The 13,757-nt window shown below is 45.1% G+C and overlaps 1 protein-coding gene across 4 annotated transcripts in view; it reads right to left on the reverse strand.

The window, feature by feature from the left end:
• LSAMP (limbic system associated membrane protein) overlaps positions 1-13,757 on the reverse strand; it is a 999,481-nt gene that overhangs the window by 17,555 nt on the left and 968,169 nt on the right. For all 4 annotated transcript variants that reach the window (XM_035540485.2, XM_035540486.2, XM_050712016.1 and 1 more), the window contains 3 exons: positions 8,643-8,777; positions 4,936-5,056; positions 3,807-3,955 (listed from right to left, as the gene is read on the reverse strand). In XM_035540485.2, the coding sequence (XP_035396378.1) occupies positions 3,807-3,955; positions 4,936-5,056; positions 8,643-8,777 (405 nt within the window). The remainder of the gene's footprint in view (positions 1-3,806; positions 3,956-4,935; positions 5,057-8,642; positions 8,778-13,757) is intronic.

Raw genomic sequence — 13,757 nt, forward strand, 5'->3', positions numbered from 1 at the left:
CTTGTATGACAGATGTGATTCTCCCATATATATATATATATACACACACATATACTTTTATGCTGCACGGGTTAGCATATAAATTGTGGCTTTTTTTTTTTTCATAGCACTCTGTTGGCTTGGTGGAACGAAAAGGAAACAAGTTCCCTCCCCCCTAATTCACTTGGTAAAAAACCCTCTCCCTTTAGCTGTAGCACTGCTTTTCACCTCTGTCATGCTGTGATGGCAGCCCTGACTTGACCTCCCTGTCAGATAATTTTCATGGAGATCTGCATGCCCCTTTCTGCCCCTTTCACAGCTCTCACGGTGTTTTGTGCTTGGGGGTTACAGACCTTGTTCCTAGGCTCTGCAGAGCTGAACTAACCTACTGGCTCGCCAGTGCTGCAAAGCACGGTTGTGCCTCCCAGCTCCTCCTGTCCATGGACGTGTGATATGTCCCCCCCTGCCTTGCATGGGCTTTGGTGCTTGTTGAACTAATTCAGCTCTGCACAACAAGAGAAAACATTTGGCAGCATTTTGAGGGGTGGGTGGTAAACCTCAGTTATGTTTTTGCAGGTGCAGCATGTTGAGCTGGCTCAGTGTGTGGTCCACAGAGTCCCAGAGTATAGGAAACACCAAAAACATGCAGCAGAGAGCAGGGTGAGCAATAAGAGCGGGGCTGAAGGGATGGCAGCAAGCTATGAGATGAGCTCTATTATCAAACAGTACCTCTCTGGGTACGCTCTCAGTAAACGTATTCCAGATTGCTGTTGGAGACAAGTTCCTGGGTAAGACAGACCTTTGGTCAGACCCAGTATGGCCATTTGTATGTTGCTATAAACTCAGTCTCCAGGAATGAGGAGTATAAATCTCTCCACCTACAGCAGGCAATCCCGCTGCCACATCCTTTAGAGAAGATTGCTAGCTATCTACTCATATAGCTCAAGGGAGGTGCTTTTGTATTTTAATACATCTTCTAGCTATGGAATTGACATCTAAGGCACTTGGTCTCTCCAAGACTTTCTCAACGCAGGCTGAGATTTCCTGGAATGGAAGTCACCCATTTTTCTCTGTTGCTAAACTGTTCTTTCACATCATTTTGTTAGCTCCCCTTCTGCCTTCCACCTCAGGCAAAGCTTCCAGTACCTCATTACTAACTCTCTAGTTGTTTCTTCACTACTGGCTGCCATATTTTTTTTTCTCTGCAATGGGCCACTGAGGAATCATCATTGTGTCTGCCTCCCTAGTGGGATGTTGCCCTACAGTGAGTTTGTTCTCTATTTAAAAAAAAAAAAAAGAAATAAAACCTCTGGTTCTGGGGAAGAAAAACACTCAAAACATTTCAGTGTCTGCTGTACCTTGCCAAACTTGGCACTGCTTTTTTTCTTTTTGTTTCTGCATGAGTGTGTTGTCTGGGAACGTGCATTTCAGCTATTGTGTGATCAGTTCAGTATTTTTTTCAGCCAGGCTTGTAGGTTTTTTGGGCCACTTCTTTATCTTTATGAGGCTTGATTCCCTTCACTCATTGCCTCCCTGGTTTTTTAACCTTAGAAATACCAACTGTAGTCTGCCTGAATTTATTATTTTTATCTCTCTCTCTCTTTTCCACACTAACTACAAGAACAGAGAAACAATATGAAGCAATTTTCACAATGGCTTTCTGTCTCCATAACACTGAACACTGAAGAAATGGGATTAACTAAGCAACAAAAATAAAAGTTAGAAACAATCTGATAAAAATCATCAAATCTTTCTCAGCTCCTGCACCTCCATTCTTCTGGCTCTTGTGAATTTGCTACTTCACAAGCTCTCAAGTGTTTCGCAGCATAAGTAGGACTTGAATTTCTAAGGTAAAATGATAAACAAAATTCAACAACTCGACAGAAGGAAAGTTACCTTCATACACATCAAAAGGAGGCTAAAATAGAATCCTTACTTTATTTCCTTGTTGCAAGTCATCTTTAATATTTGACATGTTCCCTCTTGGTATAGGTATCGGCAACTTTGCAAGATCTCCCTGGATCTCTTACAGGTTCTGCCACTGATTTTATGACCATGGGTAAACTGCTCCTTCACTCTACTTCTTAGGTTCTTCTTGCAAAATGGTGCTAATAACACTCACCCATTTCTGAATAACTTGCGATGTTAAAATATTCATTGCTAGCAAATCCTTTGAGATCCTTTGAGGTGAAGCTCAATGCAAAATGCTTTTCTAGCAAAACCAACCCCCCATCTAAAATCACGTGTGCATACATACATTATTGAATTTCATCTTATATTTTGTTTCAGTGATGCTTTTCAGCTCATCTGTATAACAGGAACCAACAGAGAGGGCCAAATTTAGAATTCAGCCACAAATAATTGATTCTAAACTTAGCATTATATTAATATCAGCAAGAACAAATCTGGAGTATTTGAAAACTGTGCTCCAAATTGCTGCCTGAGGATTTTATTTGAATCTCATGACAGTCACAAGACCAGGGTGAAAAGAATTTCAAAGTAGAAATTTGCTTTGTTTTTGTGACCAAATGCTGCAGGAAATCAAAGATATGTTATTTTATGATAATACTGATTCTTTAAGAAAAAAAGTCTGTAGAACACTCCTAAATCTTGCAATAATTCAAACTGCACTTGTAATAAATCCAGAGGTGGTAAACACAGAACACCAATGGTTTTATCCTTTTCCACTACATCTGTTAAAAAACAAACCAAAAACTTTTTTTTTTCCTGGTGCTTCCAGTAATCTGACCACACACAGCAGAAACTAGACTAAACTGCCTCTCATATTTAAACAGCTTTGCATAGTTTATCTTTTTTTTTCTGTTTAAAAGGTCATGCAGGTCATGGCCTGAGTGTTTTAATTCAGTGTGGAAACATCAGAGGAATATAGCCCTATGTCACTTCTTGGTCTTTGGGTGCATTCATATGAGTGGGTCATTCTGCTGCAGTTTATTTCTGGTGGCAATAATAATGTGCATTGTAAGCTGAGTCCAAGTGTTGTGCCTAGGATCCAGAACTGGATTTTGAATAAACCTCAGTTTGTACATGTGCATGGGTGGGAGGAAAGGAGCAGGGTCTTTATTTAGGGCAAGTTTTGAACCAGCTGCAAAATTCAGATTCAGCAGGTAATTCTGTTCTGGAGTTTGGTGTAGTCCCAGCTTCCATGCTTTTAAGTTTACTGCAGTAAACTCAGTAATTGAAAGGTAGCAGAATGAGATCCCAGGAATTTTGCTCCATATTTCATCTGCTGATTACCTTTTTCCCCATGTTCCCTACAGTATGCCCCTTTAAATCATTCTGTCTTATCCCACTTTTTTTCCTTTCCATTTTCCTCCTATTTTCAAACTCATTCCTCTCTCCTTTTTTTTTATTTTTTATTTTTTTATTTTTTATTTTTTTGACTCTCTTGTTCTCCTCAGGCTCAGTGGCTAGTCTCTCCATCTCTCTGAATTACTTGTCATTTCTCAGCTGTCACAGACCCTCCGAGCCCCGGTCTTTCCTCTCCTTATTAAAAGGCCTGTCATTCTAACGGGGTCTTTGGTTCCAGCCTTAAAACAAACATGTTTTTATTACTTTAACAAAACCTGACTTCAGCAAAGAAAGTCGATCAAAGGGCTTGACCGTAAACATTTTAATTTGGCTGTGTTCTTGTTTCACTGTCAGTATGAACACGTATGTGTCTGAAGTCAGTTCCCAGCTGGAGGTCCTGGGGGGTTGGCAAGCAGATCATTCCTGTGTTTTGTGTCCCAGTGTCCCCGTGTGCTTACTACCAAGCCTGGTTTTTGTGAGAGCGGTCTGGACCTCCTTTCACCCTCTCCCATACTTACTGTAAAGATATAGGCTGGCGTTTGTGACTCCCAGCTTGTTGGCAGCCACGCAGGTGTAGTTCCCATAGTGCTCCTCAGTGACGTTGGCCACCATCAGCAGAGACTGGCTCCCCGTGCTCTTTATCTCCAGACCATTGGCGCTGTTTATCCTGGGAAGACAGGAGAAGAGGCGTGCAGTGCAATGGCAGTTGGGCATCGGGGAGGAAGTAACAGCCCAGGGGGTGGGTGGTAAACCAAAGTCATTTGGACCAGCTGGCAGGTGAGGATGGAGGGAGGCAGAGATGAGATGGGAGAAGGAAGAGGACAGAGGAGGCACTGATGGAAAGCAGGAGAAGGGAATGAAAGGAAGAAGGAGCACAATGGAGAGAAATGCCACTGGTAAAGTAGTGAAGAAGAAAGAAAAGCTGAGGGAAAGGGAAGAATCCTTTATCCGGCACCGGCTTACACTGGGAAATGAATGCACCATGGCCAGCTGAGGGCTAGTCTATAGTTGGAGAAAAGACTTTTAGTGGAACACACCAATTAAGCTAATCTAATACATGCTTTAACAAAAGCAAGCCACTGCTGAGCCTGGACATGTGGGTCAGGTTAAAAACTGCAATAATAAAACCACTTCTAAATGCAAAGTAAATGCTCAGGTATAAGGAACAGATAGATCCCTTTTCTCATTTTCTCACACCATGCAAACCCAGGTGGCTCAGGTTGCAGAGATGGGGGAGCCTTACACCTCAAGGAGCACCATCCCCTACATGAAGGCAGTTAGAGTGGTGTTATTTACTTGGGGACCAATGCTGCTTATTTTATTTTCTGTATCATGGATGAACATTTATGCATGAACATTTGCAGGAAGAAATGTATTATGGATGTCTTAATTGCAAATTAGCCCATTACTGACTTGAAGGCAAGAGCCCCATCCTTAGCACTTCCTTCAGCAACCCTGGCACAGAGAAGGATTGCCTCCTCCAGCCCCTAACACACTGCCTCTGACTAGGCTGATGGGACAGTCTTGACTTACAGGGCTCATGGAGAGTAACTTGCTTGAGGAGAAGAACTGGGGATGATAAAAGCTCTGAGGATCTTCTGTTGGACTGACAAGAAGAGAAAGGAAAAGGAGAGCTAATGGTCTTACCTGGTGTCATCCCTGTACCACTCAAAATCAGGTGTGGGCACTGCTGATGCCTCGCACCGGAGTAAGGCTTGTCGTCCCGTGGCCGCTTCATTGCTCTTGGACTCTGTGATGGTGGGAGGGTCTGCAGGGAGGAAACACTGGGTCACTTCACACATTTTCAGATGGAAGGAAACAGTGAAACTGCTTCAGGGCTGGCTTCCTTAGCCAAACTATTTGGGCTGGTGGAGGCCCGCAGCTGCTGTATGCTGTGGCACATACACCTCTTGCTTCCCTGGAGAACACCTGCTCTTTGAACTCCCCCTAATACATTATGCCAGCACCACTCCATATGCATGCTTCTCTTTACTGGCCCTCTGTCATAAATGCACAGGCACACACAGGCAGAGTTAAGGTTAATGATGGAGTTATGTAATTTATGAATATTTACCTGTGGCTCTCTAGTGCACATGGGCTCATCAGAGGGAAGAAGATGAGAGAAAGACGTTAGCAATGGTAAAGGAAGACAGCAGCAGCGAAAGGAAGAAAGTAGGAATTTAACACTAACACAAACATTACTTTCTGTACAACCTCTGCGTCTAACATCAACACTATAATAAGAAAGGAAAGGGCTGAGGGCAGAAAGACGTTCACGGCTCAAAATGGAGGAGCTTTAGCAGGAGCTGTGGGTGCGACTTTGAAAGCCAGACCTCTCGCTGAGACACCTCCCTGAGGCATGCAAGGCCACAAGGCCTGCGTGAGCCCTTCCAGACACCACACTTTGTCACAGGCTCCCAAGGGTTTATTCGTGCTAGCTCTGTGTGAAGCCTGTCCTCAGCCCAGCCTGGTACTCTCACCCCTGCTCACTTCAAAGCCTGAGAGTTGTGCCACGGGCAAGCAAAACTTGGGAAGCATCGGTGTGCTCTGCTGGAGCAGGGCCCAGGTACTGGGCAGGGTAGGCGCCGGTGCCTTCACTCTCAGCACCGTGTCTGAAATGTTAAGTGACAGGCTTTACAAATTAAAAGGCAGAATTACTTCCACCTGGCTGCTGAGAGGGAGGAAGTGCCTTGTCTGCCATCACGGGTGGTTGGATACTCTGAGAGTCTGGGGCTGCAGCTCAGCCGGTTGATCTGCTGAGACTCAGGCTGCCATAAAGCACCTTCCCTCTGCAGGATACAGCTCCGCTGTCTGTATCCACCCTGGTACCAAAAGGCCAGAAATAAGAATCAAAATGGATTGTGTCAGTCAAAGAAAAAAAAGTAGTTCTGCCTGGAAAATGTATGGTGAGAAGTTTCTTGTGAACACATTAGCCATCTCAATGTGATCCCTTTCCTGACCTTAATTGGGATTTTATGCAGGGCTTTAGGGATATTGCAGTGCGCCCTCTAACATCATAAATATTAATAAGTGTACATAAATAGGATCCTACATTCAAAGGCTGTGGGTTCACGTAAATATTTTAATTTGGAAAGGAGGAGGGGTAATAAAAGGATGGTGAAGGTGATTTTTTAAGCATCCTTCTTTGATTTTTTGTTTGAGTAGTATATCTTCCTGCTGTCTGCAGCAAGAAAAACCTTTTCCACCTCACTAAATCCAGCGCATGTGATGAGTCATGCAATGAACAGCACCTTTCTGTGAGCCTTGAAAACGCAGCCGCTCTGTGTTTGGCTGTATGCTGCTGGGGAAGCCAGGAGCTGGTTCCCTTTCACTGGGGTTTGCCCTCTGCTCTTCCCCAGGCCTCAGTTTCCCTGTCTGCAGTGAGCCAGAGCCATTACTCACAAAGCCTGAAGGTGGTAGTGTGAGACCAAAGCAAAGAGATGATGCTTTCTCCTGCATTCCGGGCTGACAAGCTGCCTGCTCCACAGCCTCAGCGAGAGATGAGATGATAAGAGATGGCCAGGAAGCTCCTCATGTTGGGCAGGTCCCATTTTTCAAACCTACTGTGATTTTCATAATTTTTACTGCTTGTGGTGTATTTAAAGAAGCAAGATAAGGAAAGACGTATGCAAACATCTGGTTTTCATTTCCCAAACAGGACTGTTTTGTTTTTTTTTTTTTCCTGTGCAGGGCCCTCATGAACTCTTTGACTTTTTCCCTTTGCTTGGCAACAAAAGATCTGTCCTGAAGGAAATTATAATTTGTGCACATTACAAATTAGGCCATGTAATAATATTACAATACTGTATCATTTTATTTTCATGTGTTATGACAGTAGAAATGTTTAAGATATTACTCTAGTATAGCTACTGTGAGTTGAAACAAAGTCAAAATCAAACACTGACTTTATACAATCTGTTTCAACCATGTTAAAGGCATCATTGAAATTACGCTTCACAGAAATATTTGAAAACATTAACTGGTTCTCATGGAATGCCTCAGGTTTATAAATTTGGCTGGTTTTGAAAGAAAAAAATACTTTAGACAGAAAAAAAAAAAAAAGCTTTAGTTCAGAAAATCTGCTACTACAGTTTCATACTAATGGCAAAATTTGGCCCAAGAAGCAGCCTTTATTAAACTACTGTCACCCAATTTTCTAAGATAATTCAAAAAAAAATGGTGTGGAATCTGAAGACACTGCAGGGAGCCCAGAAGCAATGCCTATAACCTTGACTTCTAAAGCAAGACAGAAGAGTTGATCTGATGTGATAGCTCAGAAGGAAAGAAAGAAAAGAAGAGCAAGACTGGTATAAAGAGGTGCTAAAACCACATGGAGTGGCAAAGGAGGCTGAGACACTTGTTGCTGTCAGCTCTCTGCCCTAACCCACTCCCAGGGAGTGCTTACCCATGAATCAAGGGCATGTATATGCACCCTGAAATGTGCCTGTAACCATCTCCAATTTCAGTTTAAGTTAATAGTCTGAGTAAATCGAAGCAGGTCTAGAGAGGCTGTACGTCCCATTTATCCATCCCTGCTGCGGAGGTATTAACCTCCAAGCAGGGGAACAGCACAGGCAGGTGGGGATATTCCTTTTAAATCACTCCAGTGCCAAACACGAGCCATACAAACAGGGATGTGGACGTACACACATGCAGGATTGTGCTACTAAAGGCAGGCTGAAATATCTTGTGTGTGCAGGCATGGCCGATGTGGTCCATGCCCCACTTGCTAGAGCAACACCCAGAGAGGATTCATCGAGGTGTGGGGTGTGGATGGAAGCCACGTAGCTAGCTGTGCCTCTGAGTGCTTTCAGATGGGTTGCAGTTTCCTTTGGCTGAACCCTTTTCTGTGCTGCATTGGTGCACGGAGGGCTTTGTGCAAATGACCTGAAGCCAGCTTAAAAGTCATGTTTCTGGTCCCTCTCATTAACGCGTGCCTCTACCACGTGTGCCCCCAAGCCCCTGGGGCGTGATACCCATGTAAGCACTGCCGAGACTGGGTGCAGGCAGGCGCGTTTGCTCTGAGCTGGCTGAACCTTATCTATCCTTGCTGCCTTGCTGAAGCTTCTCTTCACGCTACTGTTCTCCCGAATATCAATGAGTAAGAACAAGGCATCGCCAGCCATACTGAGGGGAGAGGGGCAATGCACTGCTTCTCGCTCTCTTTCTCTCTTTTTCCCCCACTTTTCTTATATATTTCCAGGTTTAAAGCACAAACTATACCCTATGGTAAGTGCCCCACATTTCAGATCCTGTAATTTAGACCTGGAGAGGCTTCTCCATTTATCCTTAAGCCACCTGTGGCCGTGGGGAAAGCTGTCCCCGTGGACCCGCTCCCATCGTGAGGTACTCACAGTTCACAGTGACCCGGACTTGCTTGACATCTGCTGAAGCAACCTCGTTGGCAGCTTTGCACTCGTACTTGCCCGACTGCTCTCGCGTGATCCCCAGGATCTCCAGATACTCTTCCTCACCTTCAAACTCTCTGCCTGCAGAAGAGAAAAATACAGATGGTGGCTCTGCCTGGCATACAGATTGGGGAAGTCTTCTGCTTAATTCCTATGGAGGAACAATCACCACAGCGATTCTGCAAATAAACAAAAGCCATTGAGGGAGCTATTTTGAGGTTATTTCAGAAGCTGTATCAGCAAGATATTTGCATTTTATTTAGTTATTGAAAACTTGGTTTGGAAAACTGGGAAGGAAACATACAAGTGGTAGCAAAGTGCTGCACATCCTGTAGGCTGTCAAGACCAAAAAGCAAAATCTTCACCATTTGAGACTGAAGTTCGGAGGTGTGACCATGAGAAGTCAGCCTGTGGCCGACGTGCTGGGTCAGGGGTGGCTGGCTCCTCAGACGAGCTGCTGTATTGTCAGCAGCCCTTTGGGCACCGCAAAGCTGTGAAAAATGTCTTTCTGTCTCTCGGAGCAACTGCCACCCCGAAGTGTCATCGATCAGCTCACGCTACAGTTAAACACATCCAAACTGAGAGAAACAAAGTGTAATTTGATCTGCGAAGACCAATAATCATTACGAATCCTCCACCTACTGTCCATGCGAGAGGACGCATTTAAGCCGTGCTGCCTTGCTACGACAGGTTTGAAAGCAGAGACTTGAGCATCAGCTGGAGCAGGAACCAGGGGAGGGCTACAGCCGTGCTTTTAATTCACTGCCTGACCCTGGGTGAGGCACTCATTACTTTCCCCCCGTAAACTGCAGCTAATCGCCCTTCTCTGCCATCACCTCCTGGTCAGGGAAGGGCACTGAGGTTAATGCATGCAAAGCACATTGGAGTTGCTGGATGAAAGGTGCCAGGGAAGCATGAAATATTAGGATTGGTGTATCTATGCTATTCCTTCAGAAAGCAAAGTAGAAAAAGGCTCCTCCTGGAAAGACTATGAACTACCACGGCAGCACTGTGATGGGAGACACCCCCCATCCTTTTTGGGGGCTGCAGCGTGCAAAGCCATGAGCCCCAGCTGCGTGCCTGGGTTTGTTTAGAGAAATCATCCACCAAGCCTTAAAGGGTAAGAGCCAGATTTTTTTTTTTTTTTTTTAAAAGAAGGTCAGCACACAAGGGCTCCCTTTCAGGCTCCTAAGAGAGCGGTCAGATTTTCCAGTGAAGCTCTGCCCGGAAGACGATTTCCGCTGAAAGGGTGCTGAGCACTTCTGAAATCCTGCCCACTTCTCATCAGCACTTGCTTGATGGACTTCAACCAGAGCCTGGACGACAGGGCTGTAGTCCTGGGCTCTGCAGCACTGAGTGAAAGCAGCAGCTAAGCCCCCTCTCCTGCGGAGCCCTCTGAAATGAATCCCACCACACAGGCACGCGTCTGCTGCAGCGTATTAGCCAGGTCAGGCTGGCTGCACACACGGTGGTGATGCCAGCTGCATGCATTTGCCTTCTGCACCGGAGATAGGGACTTCAGCAACTTCACAATCTGCTCAGAACTCTGTCCTTCACACAATTATTTTTGCCTTTTTTTTTTTTTTTCCAGGCAATTTTCAGAACCATTCTAGGGGAAAACCAACCCCCGTCACAGAGACTCAGCATGTGTACTTATTAAACTCATGCAAAGACAAGCTTTCCCCTTTCTTTCAGCAGGACTAACCAGCAATCCCTTTTCCAACTCCTACCAGCTGTTCCGGTGAGTGGAAATCTCATTGCTACGTCTAAAATTTACAACAGCTTCGATGCAGGCTTTCCCACCCCCTAACAGGCTGCTGAAAGGCCTTGCTCCGTGGCACCTGTGTATTTTACAAGGTAATCCATTGGCAAAGCTGGGACACTGCTCTCAACCCTCTGCTGATGCTCTGGAGAGCCAGGGGAGAGCTCATGGAGAAAGAGGAAGGGCAGGGTTTTCACAGGTGCTTTTTATTGGGGTAACTCCTGAATATACTTGGGAATCTCACCTCCTGTAGGAGCAGAGTTAGGTCAGTTCTGGTACAGGAAGAGACTTCAGTCACCATAAACCCCTTCCCTAATCTCAGGATGACACAAGGGCCCTTTCAGGGAGATGGTCTTGCCCTGCCCTCCAGCAACAGAGACTCTGCAGCTTCTCCAGACGGTCTGTTCCCCTGCTTCACCACCCTTACCGCTGGAACCATTTTCCCTGCAGTCTGACCCGTCTCCCTTGCTGCAATTTAAGGCTTTTTTTTTTTCCTTAGCCACTATAGACAAAAAGAACAAATCATTCCCTCCTTCTCTGCAATAGCCTTTTATCAACTTTAAATCACTTATGTTCCTTCCTTAGTTGTTGCTGTTTTTTTTTTTTTTTTTTTCTTTTCTTTTGGCTGAATAGTGTCAGGTCTTTCAACCTTTCTTTGTAGGTGAGGTTTTGTAGACCCTTGATCATTCTTGCTCTTTTCTTTTAGACCTCTCTGACAAGTTCACATTTTCCTGGAAGTGCAACACCCCAAACTGAACACAGCACTTCAGATGAGGAATTACTGCAGACGAAGGATTGCATCACTTCTGCACTGGGCTGCTCTTTGTACAGCCAACACATAGTTTGTGTTTTCGTCATAGCATGATTCATTTTTGATTGAGATCTCCTTTAATCCTTAGATCGTCTTCCAACATACTGTTACCTGCTAATAACTCTCTTTGAAAATGCCACCCCCAATTTGAGCTGACAGTCAACACTTGCCTCCTTTTATAGCAGCCCTCCCAGTTGGTAGGTCAGCCAGTTGACTGGAAAGTTAATCGGACACTGAGGAAAGGCTTACAGAGAAAAGGTTAAAACATAATTTGCCTCCACTTTGCAAATCATTTGCTCTGCAGTTCTGCCTTGTTTATACACAGGGCTCATTCCAAGTGGGACTTGCTTCTCCTGCAATTTGCCCTTGTCACAAGACTGTCACAGTAATGAAAAGAGGGTTGAGGGTGACTTACCAGCTCTAATGGAGTGGCACCCTCATTAGGGGTGCTGTTAAGTCTGTCTGTCAGAGCACTACATCAGTGGGGCTCCAGAAAGTATCCTAAAAGGTACACGCTTTCCTAAGGGAAGATATTTTTTGGCTCTTCCCTGATAAACACACATGCACTTAAAAGTCTAATCTGTGTACCACGTCCAGCAGAAGGGCTTTCTGCACAACCTTTCATGCACAACCCTTCCCAACAGATGATGAGCTGCTGCTTTGCCCACTGGAGCTCTCTGGGCATGAGAGAAAGGGAAGTCTTCTGTTTTAAAGGGAAGCCGAAGATATCAATAGGCCTATTCAGCTCCTCATTGCCCTGCCCCAGGACACAGATATGAGCATAATGCTTCAGGGGAAGCTTCTTTGACAGCCCGTCAGTCTCCGGATGAAATAGTGGTAGCACTGTTCTTGCCCCTGCACCAGAGATCTGTTTCAACACTGGCATCACCATTTTCCTACAAAATCCAGACTTGTCTCATTTGCAAGTTGGACCCCTTTGCTTGCAGCCCTGTCCCCCCCCTAAGAGTACATTAAGCATTCCTAACAAAGAGCATTTATATAAACTTGAGGTGTCATAGTACACATCGGAGAGAGCGAAAAGATATATCATGGTGTGTTAGAAAAATGTCAGGTTGTGATATCTTGCACAGAGCTGTGGAGATGTTTTCACTAATTCACCTTGGCAGCCAGATTAGGTGAGTCATATTAACTCTAACCTCCAAGGCAAAGCAGGGCAGGGGGAAAAGAAACAAAGCTTCAGACGCGGAGTAAATTTACAAACGTTTCCATGCAGGAGGCAGCTTTGGCAGGAGGCTGATGGTTGTCACTACGCAGTTTATCAAAGCAGGGAGGGAGAGGGTTGGGACAATGCTCTCTGGTAGAGATAACAATGAACATACTCTGTTAGGTGAAGAGAGGGACTGCCAGCTCCTGGCAAGCGAGCTACTTGGTTCCAAATAACAGAAGATGTTTGCCCAGGGTGCACTAGCCATGGGCAGTCCTGACCCTGCTGCCCAAACCATCCTTGCTGACAAGGGCTGTTCCCTGGCTGCTCTGTCTGGTTTGGTGCAACCCCATCCCAGTGAGGGGCTTTCCAGGAGTCCCTGCAGGAGAGGGCTCCCCCGTGCAGGTGCAGCTCTTTTCCTCCCAGAGCATCCATCCCTTCCTGTGATTCCAGACAGCTCATTGCAGAGCTGGCTATCATGTGCCCATTGTCCCCACCTGTTTGTGCCTCCAACACTGGGCTTCTCCTCGTGCAGAAACTTCTTTAGTGACTTTTTTTTCAATACAGTTGTGTTCTTAATCTGAAGCTCAAGCCCACTGAAACTATCTGCTTGCATTTGGTATGTGGAAAAAAGACCAGATACCCTGCTTTTGCATTTGTTTTTTCTTCCAAGGCTCTTTGTAGTTGTGAAAAAGGGGAGAGCAGAAGGGGCTATGTGTCCTTGTTGGGCCCTCCTCTGCCTAAAACAAGAAGCAAGGGGATAAAAAAAACATTGCAAATCAATAAACGCCATTTGAAGTTTTTTGTGTGTGTAGCAACTTCCAATATTGAGTAGAAGTTTTTGTTCTCTCTGCACTGTCCATTTATTGTTTAAGGTCTTTGCCCTCCCAACTTCCCTCCTTCCCTCTGCACCACACATTCCTTACAAAAAGGCTTCTGAAAGACAAAAAATAGCCAAGGGAGCCTTAGACATCATTTTCTTGTTTTACATCTAGCTGAGATTTTTTTTTTAATTCAAAACTTTGAAGTTTTCATTTATCAGTCTCCATCCCCTCACCCATCAGATTCCAATGAGCTTGGCAATTTTTCTGTCCCTTAGTTGAAGAAGCTTGTTTATTGCAAAGAGATCAGTGGAGAGCAGCAGATGGTGGATGAGCAAAGGGAGTGCCAGTGCTACAACGCTACAGTGAGGAGGGAAGGTAGAAAAATGAGCACAGTGTGGGATACGGAGGAAAATAGATGGAGAAAATGAAAGATAATAGAGAGGGAATGAAGAGAAGGACAGAGGCTTGGGGAGAGAAATGGAAACAAAGTGAGACTCTT

The sequence above is a fragment of the Cygnus atratus genome, chromosome 1 (assembly GCF_013377495.2).
Source record: "Cygnus atratus isolate AKBS03 ecotype Queensland, Australia chromosome 1, CAtr_DNAZoo_HiC_assembly, whole genome shotgun sequence".
In the NCBI taxonomy this organism is placed as follows: Eukaryota; Metazoa; Chordata; class Aves; order Anseriformes; family Anatidae; genus Cygnus; species Cygnus atratus.